The sequence below is a fragment of the Myotis nattereri genome, assembly GCF_964212035.1.
Source record: "Myotis nattereri genome assembly, chromosome: 13".
In the NCBI taxonomy this organism is placed as follows: domain Eukaryota; kingdom Metazoa; phylum Chordata; class Mammalia; order Chiroptera; family Vespertilionidae; genus Myotis; species Myotis nattereri.
Window position 1 is genome coordinate 32,297,019 of NC_138088.1, and position 18,865 is coordinate 32,315,883.

The window sequence follows — 18,865 nt, forward strand, 5'->3', positions numbered from 1 at the left end:
CCAGTTTACTTTGGATGCAGAAAGCCAGCTAGAAAAAACTTCTAGCTCTTCTAGGTCTAGGAACACGTGCCAGCAAGCATGAGTCCATCTCAGCATATTTTGCCAGGATGTTATTAATTCAAACCTAGCCAATTTAATTCCTCATAACTTTAAAGAATAGTTGCTTGAAAATAGTGACACTAAAATCTGCTTTTAAGAAAAGTTATGGCCAAAACCGGTTTGGCTCAGTGGATAGAGCGTCGGCCTACGGACTGAAGGGTCCCAGGTTCGATTCCGGTCAAGGGCATGTACCTGGGTTGCGGGCACATCCCCAGTAGGAGATGTGCAGGAGGCAGCTGATCAATGCTTCTCTCTCATCGATGTTTCTAACTCTCTATCTCTCTCCCTCCCTCTCTGTGAAAAATCAATAAAAATATACTGAAAAAAAAAATAGCTAACATTTATAAAAAAAAGAAAAAAAAGAAAAGAAAAGTTATGATACATAAGATGAAAAAATGAGATTTTATGTTACCAAGTGAACACAGCTTTATAAACCAGTATTTTAAAACTGCAGGGCCAAGGATGTGGGAAGTACACTGACCAGTTTGGCATAGCCTCGGTGATCCAGGATGAGATTTTCCGGCTTGAGGTCCCTGTAGATGATTCCTTTGGAATGCAGATAGGCAAAAGCTTCTACCACACACGCTGTGTAAAATCTGGTTGTAGAATCTTCAAATGAACCTCTGAGACACAGAATAGGGGAAGAAAAGTATATAAGAAATTCATTTCTTTCATAAGGTCTTATTTCTCATTGCACTATATTCCTGTACCAAAATTTGACCCCAGAGACCAAATCCTACTGGCCAAATAGCATCTGATTGCCACGGCATTGGGTTTTCAAAGGCATGTAAAGATTAAGTCAAGGAATTCTTTGCCCTTATGAATAGGATAGTTTAATCTAACTTCCTGAAAACATTAAAGAAGAGTTCGAACACCACGTTTCGTGTACTTGGTGGCTTTCTCCCAGTGGCCCAGTAACAGTGGTGGGCAGAAGAGAGACAAATCTTATTTTAGAGCTTTATCTATCAACAGGCATTTTTTAAAGGAGAGTTTTAGAGTTCAGTCATATTTATTCATGCAGGGCTTCTAAATAATATAGGTATGATTCATGAGAATGTGCTTAGAAGTTAATATTTTCAAGGACCACTTTGGAAATGAGTTGTGAGGCTTCTGATGCAATGATATCATAAGCGAGTGTTCTTCTGTGTTTGCAACTGATGTCAGCAAGACAAACAACACCCATTTCTACAACTGCTGCATTCTTATGAGGAAGACAACCTGGGGCTCATGCCAAAGATTATTAGAAGGAAGAAGGTAATTGGATGGGAAAGTTTATTAGTAAACTTGATTATGATAATGGGCAGGAAAGCTCTCTTTGTCTCTGCCTCGCTCATGTATTTATTTAATGAAATAATAATAAAGGGAAAAACCTTGGCATCTAAGGTTAACTCCTAGGTTCTAGGCCAAAACCTTATACTTTATTTTTTAATGGAATTCCTTAAGAAGATCCACGATGATTTTTTCCTCTATTCCCAGCAGTAAACGCAAGTTAATCATTTCATGATAATTCCAGAACATTAGTGTGAACATCAGCTCTTGAGGGGGCAAAGATGTAAGTTGAGGCTAGACTCGGGCAGTTTTAGGTGGTGAGCAACAAGAGGGGCCCTAGACTGGGCTTTCACAAGCGTCACTGAGGCCAGTTTGCATTTTGATGACATTTGCTTCGTTTTAAATCCTGACAAATAATGTCTATCACAATAAATCAGTGAATCCAAGGCTAACGCAGCTACCATCAGGTCATTTAAAAAAAAAAAAAAAACATAGTCTTTCAGAAAGGTATTCTTTACTTCAACCCGTAATATCCCCTGAATTGCCACTTAAATAATTAGCTCTTCCCGAAAGAAATCTTTCTTTTGAAATACAATTTGAGGCATGATGCTATCTTTTCTTAACTAGAGTCTTAACTATGATTACTAAGATTTTAGTGTTTCTCTTCAACAATATCTGAACAACTGTGAATTATAAGGACAAGAAAAAGTTTTAAAAAATTGCATCTATATTAAGAAACAAATAACATACTTTATGCTGCGACAATCTTCTGAGGTGGAGCTATCTCTCCCAAGTTAACGCCATACAATCCTGTGTATGGGAAAGGGGTTAAAGCAGTGCCTGTAAGGTCCTTTCTTCTGTGTGCTTAATTGTGTGGGTTTGTTTATTGAGCAGTATATTCCTTTCAACTGAAGAGATTACTTGCATTAAATAGTCAGCATCCATAATAGGTCATTACTAACCTATATATAATATATAATAGATCATTAGCACAGAGCTTTAACTAGTTGAGTGCTGTATAAGACTTCAAGTCTCCTCAATGGAGTGCATTACAAAGCAAAAGCAAAGCCCAAGCAAAACAAAACAAGGCATACATGAAATAGAGCCTTGCCCTATTTTACATTAGTTTTAATAAGAAAATCGATTACTTTCTTGTATCAGGACTGTCTAAATATAGTTTGGGTGGGCCTTTTGAAAAGCTTAAAAATTCTTGATTACTCTTAGAAGAGATGATTTCTGGAGCTGTGACTTTGGGCAACATATCTCTGCTTTTCTTACTACTCAGTTGTTAATGGAACCAAATGGACAAATGCATTGTTAATGTTGCAAGCAGAGTATAAACCCTTATGTGAGGGATCAATTTCTCATGAAAGCTCTACCAAAAGGTATTCATATTTATATTCTGAATAAGCTGATCATTAGCAGGAAGATGAAAAAAATCTTAAAATAACTCAAAGTCATCAGAGAAGGCTCTATGTTAGGCATATGGAACCTAAAGCAAGAATCCTGAGCTCAAATCTGGGTTTCACTTACTGTACAACTAACTGTACCTTTCAGGGTCTCAGTGTTTCCTCTGCAAAATTAGACTCATAATAGAAACTACCTCACTGGGATATCATGAGCATACAAGAATCAATGCATATACTTAAAATAAGTACTGGCATACTGCTAATAATATATAATAGCCATTAAAATTGAGCACCCAAAAATCTCTTCTTTAGCCACTGTCTTAATATAGGAAAATTGACTGATACAGAACAGGTCTAAAGTCATTAGATGGGGAGTTTACAACACCAATTATCACTGTTCTTGAGTATTTGCTGCTTCTTGCTACAAGGGCTAACTAACTCCCACAAGTCAGCTTTGAAGAGTCTAATGCTAATGTCTGTTCTTTTTTACTTTTTCTATGCTTCTCCCAAATGTATGAAGAAATTCCCTTTTATTGCCTGCCAGTCAAAATTCTCCCTTTTTTTCATCAGGAAATGAAATGACCACAAATCATTTCAGCCTTCAGTTCTTGGTGGCCCCGTTTACTGTTTCATGATTTCTCTTCTGAGGCATTTGCAATTTGGGAGGCTTCTAGAAGGCTGGTTTCCATCCGATGAATAGATCTATATTGAGAATCTCCCATGTATAAATACATTTGTAACTGATTTTAAAAATCAAATGAAAACCTTGTCTCAAATATGTTTCCATGCTATATGACAAATCAACAATATATGGACACAAAATATGTATCAGCAACATGGTTTCATCACTAAATTTTGATGTAGGCAATTTGAGAATTTTAAAATACTCTTTTAGAAAGCAGTCACAAAGCATTATATTAGGGTGAAACAAAATGAAAAATTGCTATTGGAATTGGAAATGACAATGTAAATTTGAGCTAAAACAGAAATGACAACTTGTTTTATCAACACTTAGAAGATGGCTTAAAGAAATAAATCACTACCTCATAGCTCTTTGAAATGATAAATTATGCTTTGACTTGTGTCATTTTAATTAAAACAAGTAAGGAGTAGGTTCTTATACCTTTTAGAGAATGGGTTGCTATTTTAGCTAGGTGGCAGTATATAACAAGGATTTTACTGAGAGAATTAGATGCTTATGTATACATATTGATAGAGACATATTAAAATTTAATCATAATGTGCAATCTACCTGTCATAAACTGAATCTAGAAATGGCTGAATATAACAAAGCATCTTTTGCCCAAAGGTAAATTCTCTCCTTTCACTGACTGGTAACAGCATCATTAATGAGTGTATAAATATGAAGTATCTCACAACCTGTGCAGGTTTCCTGCCAATTTAAAGTTTTGGGGGTGGGAGTAAATTCTTATAAAAATAGACTCACTTCCTTGAAGTACTTTCAATTAGTACCATCTATTATTAGATCATTTGAGATGGAATATAAATAATCACTCTCCATAGGGCTTTCAGTCAAGAGAGGGAGTAGGGAAATGTGCTCACCTCTTCCCATGACCACAGCAAAATTAAAACTAAATTATAGAACCACCTGAAGTCAAGCCCTGTAACTAAGAACATAAAGAGGAAGCCGTGACAAGGCCGGGAGTGGCAGGTATAAGGAAAGAGCAGGTCCCATACCCAGGTGTGACAGTGAAGAATCAAGAGGGACATCTTGGCTGTGGAGGGCCCCTCTGAGGAGGTATGGAGCCCAGCCCCATACCCAACTCCCCGTCCAGGACACCAGTGTCAGCAAGAGGAGTCCCCATTACATAGGTGATGAAAACTAGTGGTGATTGCATTCTGAGCAAGAATGAGGACTGCTGGAGTCCCAGGCATTCCTCTTTAGGGGCTGAGCATGGATTTGCTCACTCACAAACTCACTAGTTTTGAACTTCAGTGGAGAGGCAGCAGCCCAAATAGTGACAGGCACATATGGGTAGGAACTGAGTTAACTGGCTGCAGGGTAAGGGCTGGAGGAGCAAGGGTTGGGGCAGCTGTCTCTGGAGACTGAAGCGCTGGCAGGCCCAGGCAAGTGCCAAATCTGCATTAACCTGGATTATATCATTCTCCTCACCCTGAGACTCTGCCACACCCAACTCACTTGTCCAGCTGAACCTCTTCCAGCGGCTCCCCCACACAAGGGGCCTGTTCCAACTCAGGTTGCAGATTTTCCTAAAACCTCTCAAAGGTCCACAAACCCTGACAAGCAGCAGCCAAACTCTGTGCCCTTTATTTCTTGCTAAGTGCTCTCAACCCTGGCACAAGAGGTGACCAGTCTCACTTTGCATTTTAACTCCCATCAGGTGGCTCCAAGCCTGGTGTAAGCTGCGGCCACTGTGGGCCGAGAGCACAGCTTCAACTAAGTGGCCATGAACCCAGCACAATAGATGGCTGGCCTCTTCCCATCCTGTGGTGCCCACCAAAGGGTGGTAAGCCTGGTACTAGTGGCAACCAACCTCAGTTCACAGCATAGCTCTCCCCAGGTGCCTCCAAGCCGAGCACCAGCAGCAACCAACCATAGATCACTTTGCAGCTTCCACTGGGTGGCCTCAGGCTGGGCACAAGCAGCAGCTGACCTTGGCCTGCACTGGAGAACCTCCAGAACCCCTACCCCTGGTGGCCAGCTTCAGAACACACCAGAGCTCCACCTCACCAGCTCCACAAATGACAAACCCAGAGTGTAGACCAGGCTGGCACCGGAGCCTCCCTCAGACAACTCTTTTCCGTGGGGTCAGGTCCTGCACAACAGCCTGTCCTCTGCAGTAATGGCTGGTCCTCACAGCCAGCCTGAGAATCAATTCCCCAGTGATACACCAATCGCAATCAAAACCACTACAATAGGAGGGGGCCAACACCATAGCTTTAATTCTCTTGGACCTCAATCCTCAATGCCAACACGATATATTCTCTTGTATGCTTATTTACCTTAAGTTAGATACCATCATACAATTAGGAATGAGACTTTAAATCAATATCTTGCAAAGAACCACTTGTTCTTTTCTGGGATATCTACAAAGTAACAAGTTGTCAAAAAGTAAGATGGCATTCTGGGAACGTCAAGGCTATGGTTTCAGAAAGAGTGGGAGAGATGAGACTATAATAAAGAGAAAAAAAGATGTCTAAAGCTGAATGTTGAAAGGAACAAGGATGAGTTTTAAATGTTATTAGATCATAAATAGAAAATGATCAAACGATCATTTATAGGAAAAAAATTGTGGTCTTCCTTTTAAATAAACATTTAGCATTGGTAATAATCTTCTGACACATTTTATAGTATATATTTTTAAAGGAGACTGTTTGCTAATTATGCAAATACGAGATGGAAAATTAATTTTGCATAATTAAAAGAAACAAGCACCAACCAGAACAACTTTACTTTCCCTGAAAGGACAAAAAGAAGTAACTCTAGATTAGATTGTGTACATGAAATACTGCTTATAAATGGATTGATTTTCTTTTTCCTAAGACCAGCTAAGGCCTGAAAGGGATGGCTGGAAACTTTTATTAATTTTGAAACCAAGGAGTAATGTAAAGTTAGAGGAAAAAGTTACTTTGGCAAAAATTCCCAGTGTCAGGAAAGATAGACTGCCCATCTGGAGAAGGAATGGAGCAAAAAACTGATAGTGAATCCAGGTTGCAACTGTACAGTTGCTCTTTCTCCTCATGTTACAAGCAAGAGCTAAATTCTAGGTATATAGTTGTCTGATACATACAACTTTCTTTATACATACCTCACTAGGTGCCATTCTTTTTTAAAATATATCTTTATTGATTTCAGAGAGGAAGGGGGAGAGAGATAGAAACATCAATGATAAGAGAGAATCATTGATTGCTGCCTCCTGCAGGACCCCTACTGGGGATCAATTTGGCAACCCAGGCACTTGCCCTTGACCAGAATTGAACCTGGGACCCTTCAGTCCGCAGGCCGACAATCTATCCACTGAGCCAAACCAGCTAGGGTGAGTAGGTGCCATTCTCATTGTGTTTGTGGTCTAATCGTATATTATTAGTTATAAATCTGAAACAGTGAGTTTCATATTTATAGTAAATTATATGTGCGTGGTAGGTTGTGCTCCATATTTACATTACCTTTTGAAAGATAAGCACATGTAAAATGTAAATATGACTTTTATACTTCATAATAATTGACTCTTTTTAGACCATCATAGTCACTACATTGTCAAAGACATGACAGAAATTTCTTAAAGCTCCTACCTATCCCTGAGAATGGTCCACAGCTCTCCACCTAGGCAAGCTTCCATCAACATATACAAATATTTGCTGTCCTTAAATGTTCTGTATAGTCTGTGAATTGCAAACAAGAAAACAAAGGTTACAAACATTATTGCCTTTCAAAAGGATGTAAATGTTTTGAGTGCCATGATTGCAGTCTTATTCTTGCTTTGCCAATCTTGAAATTTTATTAAAAAGATGAGAGAGATCTGAATTTGCAAATAAGGAACAGGAGGTAATGGCTCCTAAGACTCACACACTGTCGGGGGCTAGTCTCTCCTCTGAAATGTATTAATCCCCGTCATTATGGACAAAGAGGCCTTCTTGGTATTCCTCTAATTACAATCTGGTTGATGTTTCAAGTATGAACTCTTGAGCAATATTTAGTGGTTATAAATATGCAGTGAACATAGCTGTAAAGCAGGTTATGTTTTACAAATATAACGTATGAAATTTGTGTGCTGTTCCCTTAATATATTCAAGTTGTAATCTGCTTTCAGCAAATGCCACAGGCAAATTAATTAGAAAAGCTTCTGCATTTAAAGAAACTCCCCATTATTCTCTTATTAGTGCTTTGGTTGAGTAGTCATTGCATTTTTAGAAAATATTTAAAATGCTCAAATACTTAAAGATAAAATAGTTTGATATTTTGTCTTTCGAGCACCAGAAGTCTATGCAGAGTTTTGGAGTAACAGAGAGGATAAAAAAGAAATGTTAGACACTCTGATTTTCCCTTTGGGAAAAGCATGTTCTTTTCCCAGAATCTGATTCTCTTGGGGGGGAAAAATAAGATAGTCAACTTTTTTGCAAAATCTTTCTGTGTGAATGAAATATGTGGTGGTGCGTGTGAGTGGCAGGGGTTTTGCGGTTGATTTGCACTTGGAGTTGGGACTGTAGTCCCTGGGGCAGGATCCTCACCTCACTATGAAGTCGGAGTGAGCCCCCTGCATGATCTGCTTCTCAGAGCGGATGTGCTCCTGTTGTCTTGTATCCACAATGTGGCGTTTCTTGAGAATCTTCATTGCAAAGGTTTTGGATTCTTCACTTTTCAACTGGACCTTAAAGAAAGGCGGAAGGAAGTCAGAAAATGACTATAGTGTTAATACACAGAGTTCATTCTCAATCCCAATTTAACAGGTGCATGGAGCACTGAAGTGACACCCCAACCACCACCTGAATCACACAATAAATCCTTGCTGGAGCTGTGTTTAACATCCAGGCTCACAACTATTGTCCAGTCTCATGGCACTAGATCAGATGAATTTTATTTTCACTGGATTCCCAAATAATTTTGTGCCCACTTGAATTAGAAGGGAAATATACTTGACTCTCGTTTCATTTAATATGCTTGAGTATACTTGATAGTTTTCCTCCTTCAATCAAAACAGTAGAAATCTACCTTCTCCAATTTTACTGCAAGTGAGTGTGGCAAAGGTAGGATCGTATGGGCCTTTATGTTCTGTCTCTTTAGTCCTGTCCAAAAACACTTCACAAGTTGTAAAAGTATCTACTTCTATTCTTTTTTAACCTCCCAGTTTGCCCTTTACTCCAGTTGCAGAAAGGAGAAGAAAAGTGTAGCAAGATGTTTTTTAAGAGATTAAAAAAAATAATTTTTTTCAAACATAAGCTTTATTTTTCCCCCCAAGATGGTCTTTTCTCAAGGATTTAGTAATAGAAAGGAAATAAATTCTGGTATCTAGAGATAAGCTAGACCTATTACATATTTTGGAGCAGAGGAAAGGAATGATTTAGCGCTATCATTTTAATAACAATAGAATACGGTTATTGATTTCAAAACCTTTTGAGAACGTGCTCCACAACAGTATTTCTACCTTCCTGGCAATAATGGGCTCCTGAAAAGAGGCTGTACTCTGAACATTAGTAATTCTAATCATATATTAAATATCCTGGGTCTAAAGGAATTCTTTTATAATCTCATATCTGATTTCTGATGTGTTATGGAATTGTGCACCTGAAACCTGGATAATTTTGTTAACCAGAATCACCCCAGTAAATTCGATAAAAATGATTAAAAATTTACAGTTAATTAGATGCTTTCCTATTGGGACACATCTAGGGAAATTGATTAAAAAATATTTCAAGAGATATTGAAAACTCCTTTTCTTCTCAGATACGCACGATAGCTTTAATCCTCTTGGGCCTCAATCCTTACTCCTCAGGTGTACTAACTGGGAGACCTAAGCTGTGCCTTGATGTCCCAAAGCCTCCCTGCCTCCTTTGCAGCCCCACATGGCTCCCTGGGGCTCTGGAGTCCTCAGGCAGGCTGCTGATCTGTGTTTATTGTTTTACATAAAAATTTAACAGGGTGACTTGTAATGAAAATGTGAGATAGTAGAACCAATCACTTAATAGCAATTTTAAAGTGTTATCATCTAGGGCTCTCCCTCAACAGAATCCTCAAGATAATGCCAAACGGCCCCATCATTCGGTAATAATGAAAGCCTTGAGGAAATAACATGACAAGCTATATCTTATTTTCAGCTGAAATATCACAGTCCCCTTTTTAGTCGTGAATTGTTTAGGCTTCATCTGCAGGGATAGCAAAGTTCCTAAGAGCCTTCTTCAAATGCACATGTACAAATCGAATTAATGTGGCAAGTTCCTTAGGAGAGAATATGAGGGCACTTCACATAACTGGGCCGCAGTTTGCTGCCAGCATTACTGAATCTGTATGACAGGCTAGAGGCGGAGAATGGATAATTGAAAATGCCTTAAGCCAAAGACACTCTACTCCATCTGTGAAACTCTTTAAAAGGACCGATTAGTGTGAGACAAATGAATTCCGTTGTAGTACATAGTAGAGCACAAAATGTGAAAACCTGCTTCTCAAAGAAATCTGGACAGACAGGAACAATGGCATGAAAAATGAGCTGTGTTACTCAGATTTAGTGAAGAAACAAAATTATATTCCTCTTTAAAGTCTTAGTTAAATGACTGAATACTCTTGTGTACTTCACACATCGAGTGTAAAAATATCTTTATTTATAACACATTTTTACTGTGCACTGGGTGGGAGGAAAGAACTCAGCCTTTAGGGTCACAGGTCTGGACTTCAATCCTGACTTCAATTAAGGTCTTTCTGTCTCTTACAGAGTTATTGTGACCTTATATTAGACAGTGCCCCCAAATGGGCATTCATTGATAATCTCTCTTCTCTTTAAAACAAAGCCAGATCAAGTCATGACTCCTTTGCTCAAAACCCTCCAGTTGCTTCCCATCTCACTCATGGCAAAGACAAAACTGTCACAAAGGCTTACAAGGTCCTATACCACCTGGACCCCTGTTACTCATGAGCCTCATTTCTCTGTCAGTCACAACGGCCACCTTGCTGTTCCTTGAGTATACCAAGCAAGCTTTTGGGGCAGCTCTTGGTCCAGGCTATTTGCTTGTGCTATTCTTCTGCCTGAATATTCTTCACAGACATTCCCAAGAGTCAGCCTCTCAGTTCCCTGAGTTCTTTGCTCAAATGTTTCCTAGTCAGAGAATCTCTCTTCACATAAGTCTACATAAAAGTGGAACCACCCACTTCTCCCTTTAGTGTTCTCTATCACAAGCTAATGCACTCAATCATTTGGTTACTTACTTATTTAGTATTTTTCTCCTCTCACAAGTGTAAAAGCAACCTGAGATTGATGATTCTTTTTGTTTACTATGCCTGACAGAGAGTAAATGCTCATGAAATATTTGTTGACTAAGCGAATCAAAGAAAGCATGAAATAAACCAGGATTATTTATCACTGGCAAAGCCATCACAGCACCTAAGCCCCACACTTAACAGAAGAAAAACCAGGGAAGCTACGATGACAAGCATGTAATATTTGGTATCTTTCTTCTTTCCAAAAGCACCCTCAGTTATGCATAAAAGGGAAGAAAAGATTTAATGCCCAATAGGAAATATACATGACAAAAGATTTATATGATTAGCCCTGAATTTTCCATTTCTATAAGATGTTTTAACTTTGTCTTCCTTGAATGACTGACATGTGATATTCTCAATTATAAGTACTACTAGATTTAATACAATCATATCTAGGATAGTGTCCACTTGACTGCCGACTAGCTCCTGGGTTAGCTCTTGGGATATGGCCATCTCTTTAGACTCTTTTTCTAGCCTTCACAACTCTCTAGTCCTCTTTAATTAATAAATTCTATAATTCCAAGTATATTTATCATTTCTTATAAATAACCAGCGTATTGCTGTTCTAACTACACCCATATGTTTATTTCACTCTAGCCAGGATATTAGGTTAAAAATTTTACCTACTTTGCTATTTCCTAAATAGTTTTGAACTTTATATTGGGAAGAATTTAGGGACATAAGTGAAGTCATCAGGAGGAAGTCAGAGAGAAAGAGGGAAAAACCTCCATTAACCATAAACTGCTGGGCACGTCCGTAAACATTATTTCATTTAGTCCTAACATCAACTTTCAACAGCAGAAGGAAGGTTTTGTTGTGTTTTTACAAATACTTCATAGTCAATAACAACAGCAGCTAATGTTTGCAATGATCTTATTTAGGTGTCACGAGCAGTATAGTGTAAGTTTTCTTACTTAATCTTCCTGGCACCACTTTGAAAATACAATTCTCATTTTTCAGAGGAGCAAATTAAGGATCACCAGCAAGGATAATATATGGCCCCAGGCCACAAAGCGATCAAGGGGCAGAACTGGATCTTGGCCCAAGCTATTTCCATTATGTGCTACTGCCCATCAGCTGAATAAAGCATAGTGATTGATGCTGTACAAATGATAGTTTAATGGAATTGGCTAACTCATAAACTCTGTGGGAAAAGCTGAATCATGTATCATTATCTTTAAGCTTCACTCATGCTAGACATGTAGTTTGAGAAACCAGCCAAAACCTCGCTTTCATTTTCCTAGGCACTTATAGAGACCTCAATATGTTATCAGAGACCTGGGCACTTTGGTGCTTGAATCCTGCAAGGAGAAGCCAAGGGTGGTTGGGGGGAGTAGGAGAGAGAGAAGAGAGTGATAACAGATGATTGGTGGCAGATGGCTGCTGCCAATGGAAAGTAGGTAGAAGCTACAGAGATCTTTGGGAGTCAGTCTTATTGGTTGCCAATTCAATAAATATGAATTACAGTTTACAGAAACCTACACACAGCCTATCTACTAAGGCTTTCTGTTTCATCTCTGCTTGAGTGCAGGCAGCCCTAGAATCAGAACCACTGTTTGCACTTGCAAAGCCCTCACTAGTTCCTTAGAGAATATCACTTAGTCAGAATGTCTACTTCCATTTTCAACTAGAATGCCACAGACTCACAGATCCCAGCACCTAACAGGGAAGTCAGAGCACCGAGGACGACTGGTGGGAGCTAACTCAACAAAGTTGGTCTGTTATGCGGAAGCTGATTCCCTGAATGAAGTCCAAGGAACATGTTTATGACAAATCATCCCCTGATAAACTGACAGCTGCCTCAAGATCACTGAAGAATGCTCAACTCTCAGATGAGCTATGCCAAATTGCTGGAGTGTGCTTCTCTCCACTCTGGTTATAGTTCTTAATCAGATTCACCGAATTAGGCAAAGGGCTCATAATAAAACTTTCACAACCAAGTAAACCAGTAAACTAACTCTCAGATTTTCTACTCATGCATAAGCTCTAGGCTGTTTTGTCTGCATCATTTCCCAATATTCCTCTATTGCCAGACCATTCTGTTCAGTCCTATTATATACTGCCCTTAAACTCCACGTTCAGAAAAACATCACTGGCTCAGTTCTGTAGCAGCAACAATGCTGAAGCAAGGTATAAAGTAGCCATAAAATTCAAGAGGAAAGAAAGGCCTGAAGCTGCTGTACATTAAACCCATGGATCCACATTGAACTAGATTTACAATTATACATTAGAAATTAAAAACATTTAGTGTAAAACAAGGTTTTAGCATAAGAAAATATGAACCAGAAAGGGCTAATCTTTGGAGATAGAAAATAAGTTAGTAGTTGCCTGAAGTGGGGGTGGGAATGGAAAGTATTTGCAAATAGGCCCAGGGGTTATTATAGGAGAGAGAAATGTTCTAAAACTGGACTGTGGTGATGGTTGAACAATTTTATGGTATGTAAATTACACCTCAACAAAGCTTTTAAAGAATTTTAAAAAGAGAAAAATGCCAGAAAATGTGTACACTGACATTTTTCTAGTTCTAGTTTTCATAGATTTTTTAAATTTACACTCTAAAGAATTAAATGTCCAAAAGGCCTTTCCTTCTATGCTTATCTTTACCCCTTCAATAAAAGTTTCTTAATTAATCAAGACTATATTTCATTTTTACACTAGTTTCTATGAACTACTAATATTTTTATTAAAAAATTACCTTATTACTTATTTACTCGCTATTAATTCAAATTTCTAAATAAAAGAAAGGTCCTTATTTCCTAAAAAGAATGGGATTATGGGTCGATTTAAGCAAAATGTACATAATTACCACAAAATTTCTTTTAAATTATCTAGTCAAAATAATAGGTATTTACTGAGCAATGCCTTATAGTATTTTAATAATGTACATACTACAATCATATGCAAGTTTATGTAATCTTCTTGATCCTCATATTCCTCACTTATAAAATAGAAATAAAACCACCTTATGTTATATACACAGATCTTACACAGTATAAGATCAAACCAGATAGTGTATGTGAAAATAGTTTGAAAATTTAAAAGTGCTACACTTGAGCTCTAGCCGGTTTGGCTCAGTGGATGGAACTTTGGCCAGTGGACTGATAGGTCCTTTCAATTTCAGTCAAGGGCATGCGCACACAAGATGCTGGTTCAATTCCCAGCAGGGGGCATGCAGGAGGCAGCCGATCAATGATTCTCTCTCATCATTGATGTTTCTCTCTCTCTCTCCCTCTCACTTCCTCTCTGAAATCAATTAAAAATATATATATTTTAAAAAGTGCTACACAAGAATTATCTTATTACTATGACATCTAAGATATGGGGGAATGCTAATTAAAAAGATACTTGTAAAATAATATGTACAATGTCTGAATGAAGAAGAAGGTATAGGAAAAAAATCTGTCTAAATTTAAGGAAGTTATAATTTCACAGAGAATGAAAAAGGAATGTTATTACTATGACTCAAATAATTCTTTGGATATGACATTGTCAGGAGGACCTGACTTACTATACTCATGAAAGAAAGTGAATTTTTTAAAGTGCACAGAAAGCTTCTATTCTATAAATTAGTTTTGAATTTGATTCCTCAACATTCCTTAACAAAAAAAATGTTAATTCTTATATGATAATTACTTTTCTCTGGGTACTATAAATTTTAGGCAAGCATAACTATAATCTTAGGAAGACTCCTGGTTTTTTTTAAAATTCTTTATTGTTTAAAATATTACATGAGTCTCCTTTTTTCCCCCATTGACCTCCCCCTGACACCCCCTCCCCCAAGCACAAGCCCTCATCCTCCTACTGTCTGTGTCCATTGGTTTTGCTCATATGCATGCATACAAGTCCTTTGGTTGATCTCTTACCCCCATTTTCAATCAGTTGTTAAAATTTCTCTTCTCACTAGCTGTCCAAAATTTGATCTCTGCACTGCACAACACCATTACACATTTTCTTTTCCTCTATCTGGCCCACATCTCCTGATCTCACAGCTCAGTGTTCATGCTAAATACTATGTGGTTTATCTCCATGGCAAAGGGGGGTAATCATATGAGGAACAGAGTATGACTTAGAGATAAATTAAATGTATACCTTTGATAAGCTACCCTGAAACATACAGAATGAACTTTTCAATATTTATTTCCAGAAAGCAAAGTGATTTTATTTAAAAGCACATGGCTATTTTCAACATTACTAACAAGGGGACTGTTTTTCCTTCTCATGGAAGGGATCTCTCTGAAAGCTTTTATCTAAAGTTTTCAGGGATGTGGACTACATCTTGGCACAAAGTAAACTGCCCTAGTCAGAAGAGAAATTATGATGTTTATCTCTGGGATCAGCGCCACCTAAAAATAGCCTGTCTAGTCACCTTACAGTGGATTCTTTTATTTCATGGATGGAAGTTTAGAGCTGAATCTGTGTTTATATGCTTTCATCACTTGATCTAATACCCCCCAAGTGCCTGATACTTTAAAGTCTAATCTCCTTTAAGAATATAATACAGTTATACTCTGCGAATTGCTATCTAATAATATTTCCCACTGCTCCCCCACACAACTTCTACTCTAGTCAGGCCACCTGCTTTGACCTCCTGTGAAAACACGTGGCCTTCTGTGTTGTAAACTTTGCCTGGAATGGCCTTTCCCCATCTGTTTACTTAAATCCTAACCTATTCTCTAAACCTGGCTTGAGTCCTGCGTCTTCTCAGGGCCTTCTCTATTCTATCAACTCCAAATACTCTCTCTTTTTTTGAAATACTGAGAATCTATCTGCATAATTTAGAATTTACCCTAATACTAATGAGTTTCATTTACTATTTTTTATATATGTTGATTCTATCTTCTTACTTAAGAGAAAACAGACATCCTTTGAGGGCAGGAATCAGAGCTGATGTTTCTAGATCCCACAAGATATATTTAGGGAATTTCTTAATAATGAGATGTTGCTGAATGTGATGTGCCCATAAATTCACTTGGGTTTAAAAAATCAAATTTATGTCACAGAAACCAAATAGGCAGCTATGACCAAGTGTTCACTTTTGGATGAAGTGTTTTATCGCCAGCTACTGAAGCCTTGGGAAGACATATCTAGTGACTCCTAGATTTACATCGATCTTTCTACAATAACATTCAGGTTTGGAGGAGGAATTGTTTTAGTTAACTGTAGGACACTGATTTCAAACACTTTTAATGAAAAGTATTCATTTTAAAAGATAGCTGGTATATAAAATGTGTATAACAGCAAAAGATGTGTAAGGAAGTGACTGTTCTATTTGGCATCCTCGTGTAGTCAAATTTTTTAAACTATCATTGTACAGAGAATGTAGTCTACTGTAACAAGATGAATTGAGGCATATCTTACTTTATTAGCATATGTCAAACTAGAGACTGACTTTCCTACCTGTGGTTGCAGCTTAGAAACTGTCCTGTGGTTAGATGTTTTAGGAGTCCCATTATATTGGGACTGCACCTATTCTGCTCAATGGCCACTTTTTGGATTAGATTTTCATCAGCTATCAAAATAATGTATTTATTTTAGCAATCAGCACTATTCATCACAGTTAATCATGTGTGCCAGTTTTAATTCTCTCAAAGAGTGAACATAAAATGAGGATGGCCTATGTAGTGATAAACCCAGTGGAGTACACCTAGACAAAGGCTGTTACATCGAGACAAACTTTGTGTTTTCAACCACTGTCGAGTCCTTATTCACTTCGGGCACAGAGGACCCAAGGCCTTAGGGCAGCTGGGTTTCCTCCAGGCACCCTCTGCAGCCAAAAAATCACCGTGGAAAACCAATAGCAAGGCTGCCCGGCGGTCCCTGAGCTATTCTATTTCACTGCCGTGTGGCTTGGCAGTAAGAAGCTCTTGAAATGTTTTTGTCTTACATGGGGTTTCCCTTTGGAGTTAAGCTGCCCGCTTTTCATGATCATAAAATAAAACTCTGTTGATTGAGCAAAGGGTTTATCACTTAATGTCTTGCTTAATCATCTCTTAGGTTCCATTTTTTTTTCCCAATTGGTTTACATAGCTCTCCAGGCCTGCTTGCCTGTGATGGACCGTTTACAGAAAGTTGGCAAAAATACCACGGGAGTGGAGTAGACCCTGTTAAATAAATGTGGTTGCCTGAGTGTGGCAGGCTTCTTGCAACCTGCACATTGCCCCTTCCTGGGCAATCTGACCCGAGGACTGTGGCCTCGAAGGAATAAGAGGTTTCAGAGGGCTGTGGGGAAAACTGGATATGATTCAGTAGTTTGCACCCGAAAATGATTTCTCATTGAGAGGTTAAGATGTGGGGCTTTACAACTTAGGAGAGAAATGGACAGATAAGAGCAGACTATTTCAGGTACACAGAGGAAAATTGAAAACTGCTTCCCATCTCCACTCATGACAGATCAGAAAGAAAGGAGCTTTAGTGGTTGGGGGAATTTCATACAAGCTATCACCGAAGGTCATTCTTTCTTATGTTGGAGAAATGATTATAGTCAGGGCTTACCCTGGAAATGGGAGGAAAAAAGAGCATAAGTATTCCATTCCCTCCCCTTTCTATGGCAATAGATGGAAATAATAAAGATAGCTGTCATTGGCATATTTTAATATTAATAATTACTATAGGAACATTGGCAATACATACTGACCTATGACATGTGAGGTACCATTTGGGGGGTTTTAATTCATATTCTCCTTGCAATCTTGTGGGATACATACCTATGTAACCCTCATTTTAGAGATGAGGAAACTAAGATTCAGAAGGTTTAAGTAAATGACACAGCTGGTAGGGCTGAATCCAGAAGTCTCCATCCAGTGCTCTAGCTTTTAAGCACCACATTACTATCTGATTTTTTTTTGCTCCACAGACATTTTACAACCACTAGGAGCAGCAAAAGATTCAGGGAAGGAAAAGCCTCTGAATGTTTGACAGAAGCAAAGATGAGTAGCACAATTATAGTATTTAATTCTAGGTTTATGTCTAATGCAGGTTCTTGAATTCTAGAAGATTTTTTTAAACAGAGGTGTACATGTGACAGTGAAGTAACATTTACTTCCGTGGTGGCTGTTGGAGGTAAGGAACTAAATCATTTTAGAAGCCAGATAATAGGAAAAGCTTTTCCTTAAAAAATCAGTTCAGTCAGCATGGCTCAGTGGTTGAGCGTGGACTTATGAACCAGGAGGTCATAGTTTGATTCCTGGTCAGGGCACAAGCCTGGGTTGAGGGCTCAATCCCCAGTAGGGGGCATGGAGGAGGCAGCCGATCAATGATTCTCTCTTATCATTAATGTTTTATCTCTCTTTCCTTCTCCCTTCCTCTCTGAGATCTATCTATCTATCTATCTATCTATCTATCTATCTATCTATCATCTATCTAATTAGTAGTTCTGGGCAACCACAACAGATCTTTCAATGACTGCATGTTCTTAGGTCACTTATATGTTTAATTCTTGATTTTTTTTCCTGTAAAATGTAGATCATGCCCCATGTTTTCCTCCCAAGATAGCTATCAAGGCAAAATCATATACTGGGTATGAAAACAATTTGAAGATTATAAAGCAGGGTTCAAATGAAAGGCTTATTTTAGTTAGGAAGTAATGCCAACTTATTAATAAACATTGTTAGTATCAGTTTCTTAATAAATTATCCTGTAGTAGTTTCATTTTATAATAGTGTATCATACTGTTTCTTTTTTTTATGTCAATGACTCAACACTCCCTCCATCATAGAAATATCACCTCTTTGAAAAAGCATTGTTCCCTGGTGGCCTGAGCATGTGCTTCTCAGACTCTGATCATGAGTTTACTGGTTAGTTTACATAACTGTCCCTTCCAATAGATGGCGAGTCCATAGAGGTAGTGCTATTTCGGATTAAATTTTATATATTGCAGCAGAGAGCTCACTACATAAGCATATAAAAGTGATGGAGAAGGGATATAATCCAAGAAGACAGTAATTATATCTTCCATATCTTTGTTCCTATATTTTGTCCAAGTATGTTGTTCTGGTATAGGGGGTAGTGGATTGCTGGATAAATAGATTTAGTATCTGACATTTAATAAAATCAGCACATAACATTGCCAGATGAAACAGTTTGAGGCGTGAAAATCTATTTGAAAAGTAAGTTCCTCTCTAACAAGAGCGAAAGTAGA

General features: G+C 38.1%; 1 protein-coding gene across 2 annotated transcripts in view; it reads right to left on the minus strand.

The window, feature by feature from the left end:
- Positions 1–18,865, minus strand: part of PRKG1 (protein kinase cGMP-dependent 1) — a 1,074,350-nt gene that overhangs the window by 12,626 nt on the left and 1,042,859 nt on the right. For both annotated transcript variants that reach the window (XM_081104810.1, XM_081104809.1), the window contains exons 11-13: positions 7,989–8,128; positions 7,053–7,142; positions 581–722 (exon numbers count right to left, since the gene is read on the minus strand). In XM_081104810.1, coding sequence (XP_080960936.1) covers positions 581–722; positions 7,053–7,142; positions 7,989–8,128 — 372 coding nt within the window. The remainder of the gene's footprint in view (positions 1–580; positions 723–7,052; positions 7,143–7,988; positions 8,129–18,865) is intronic.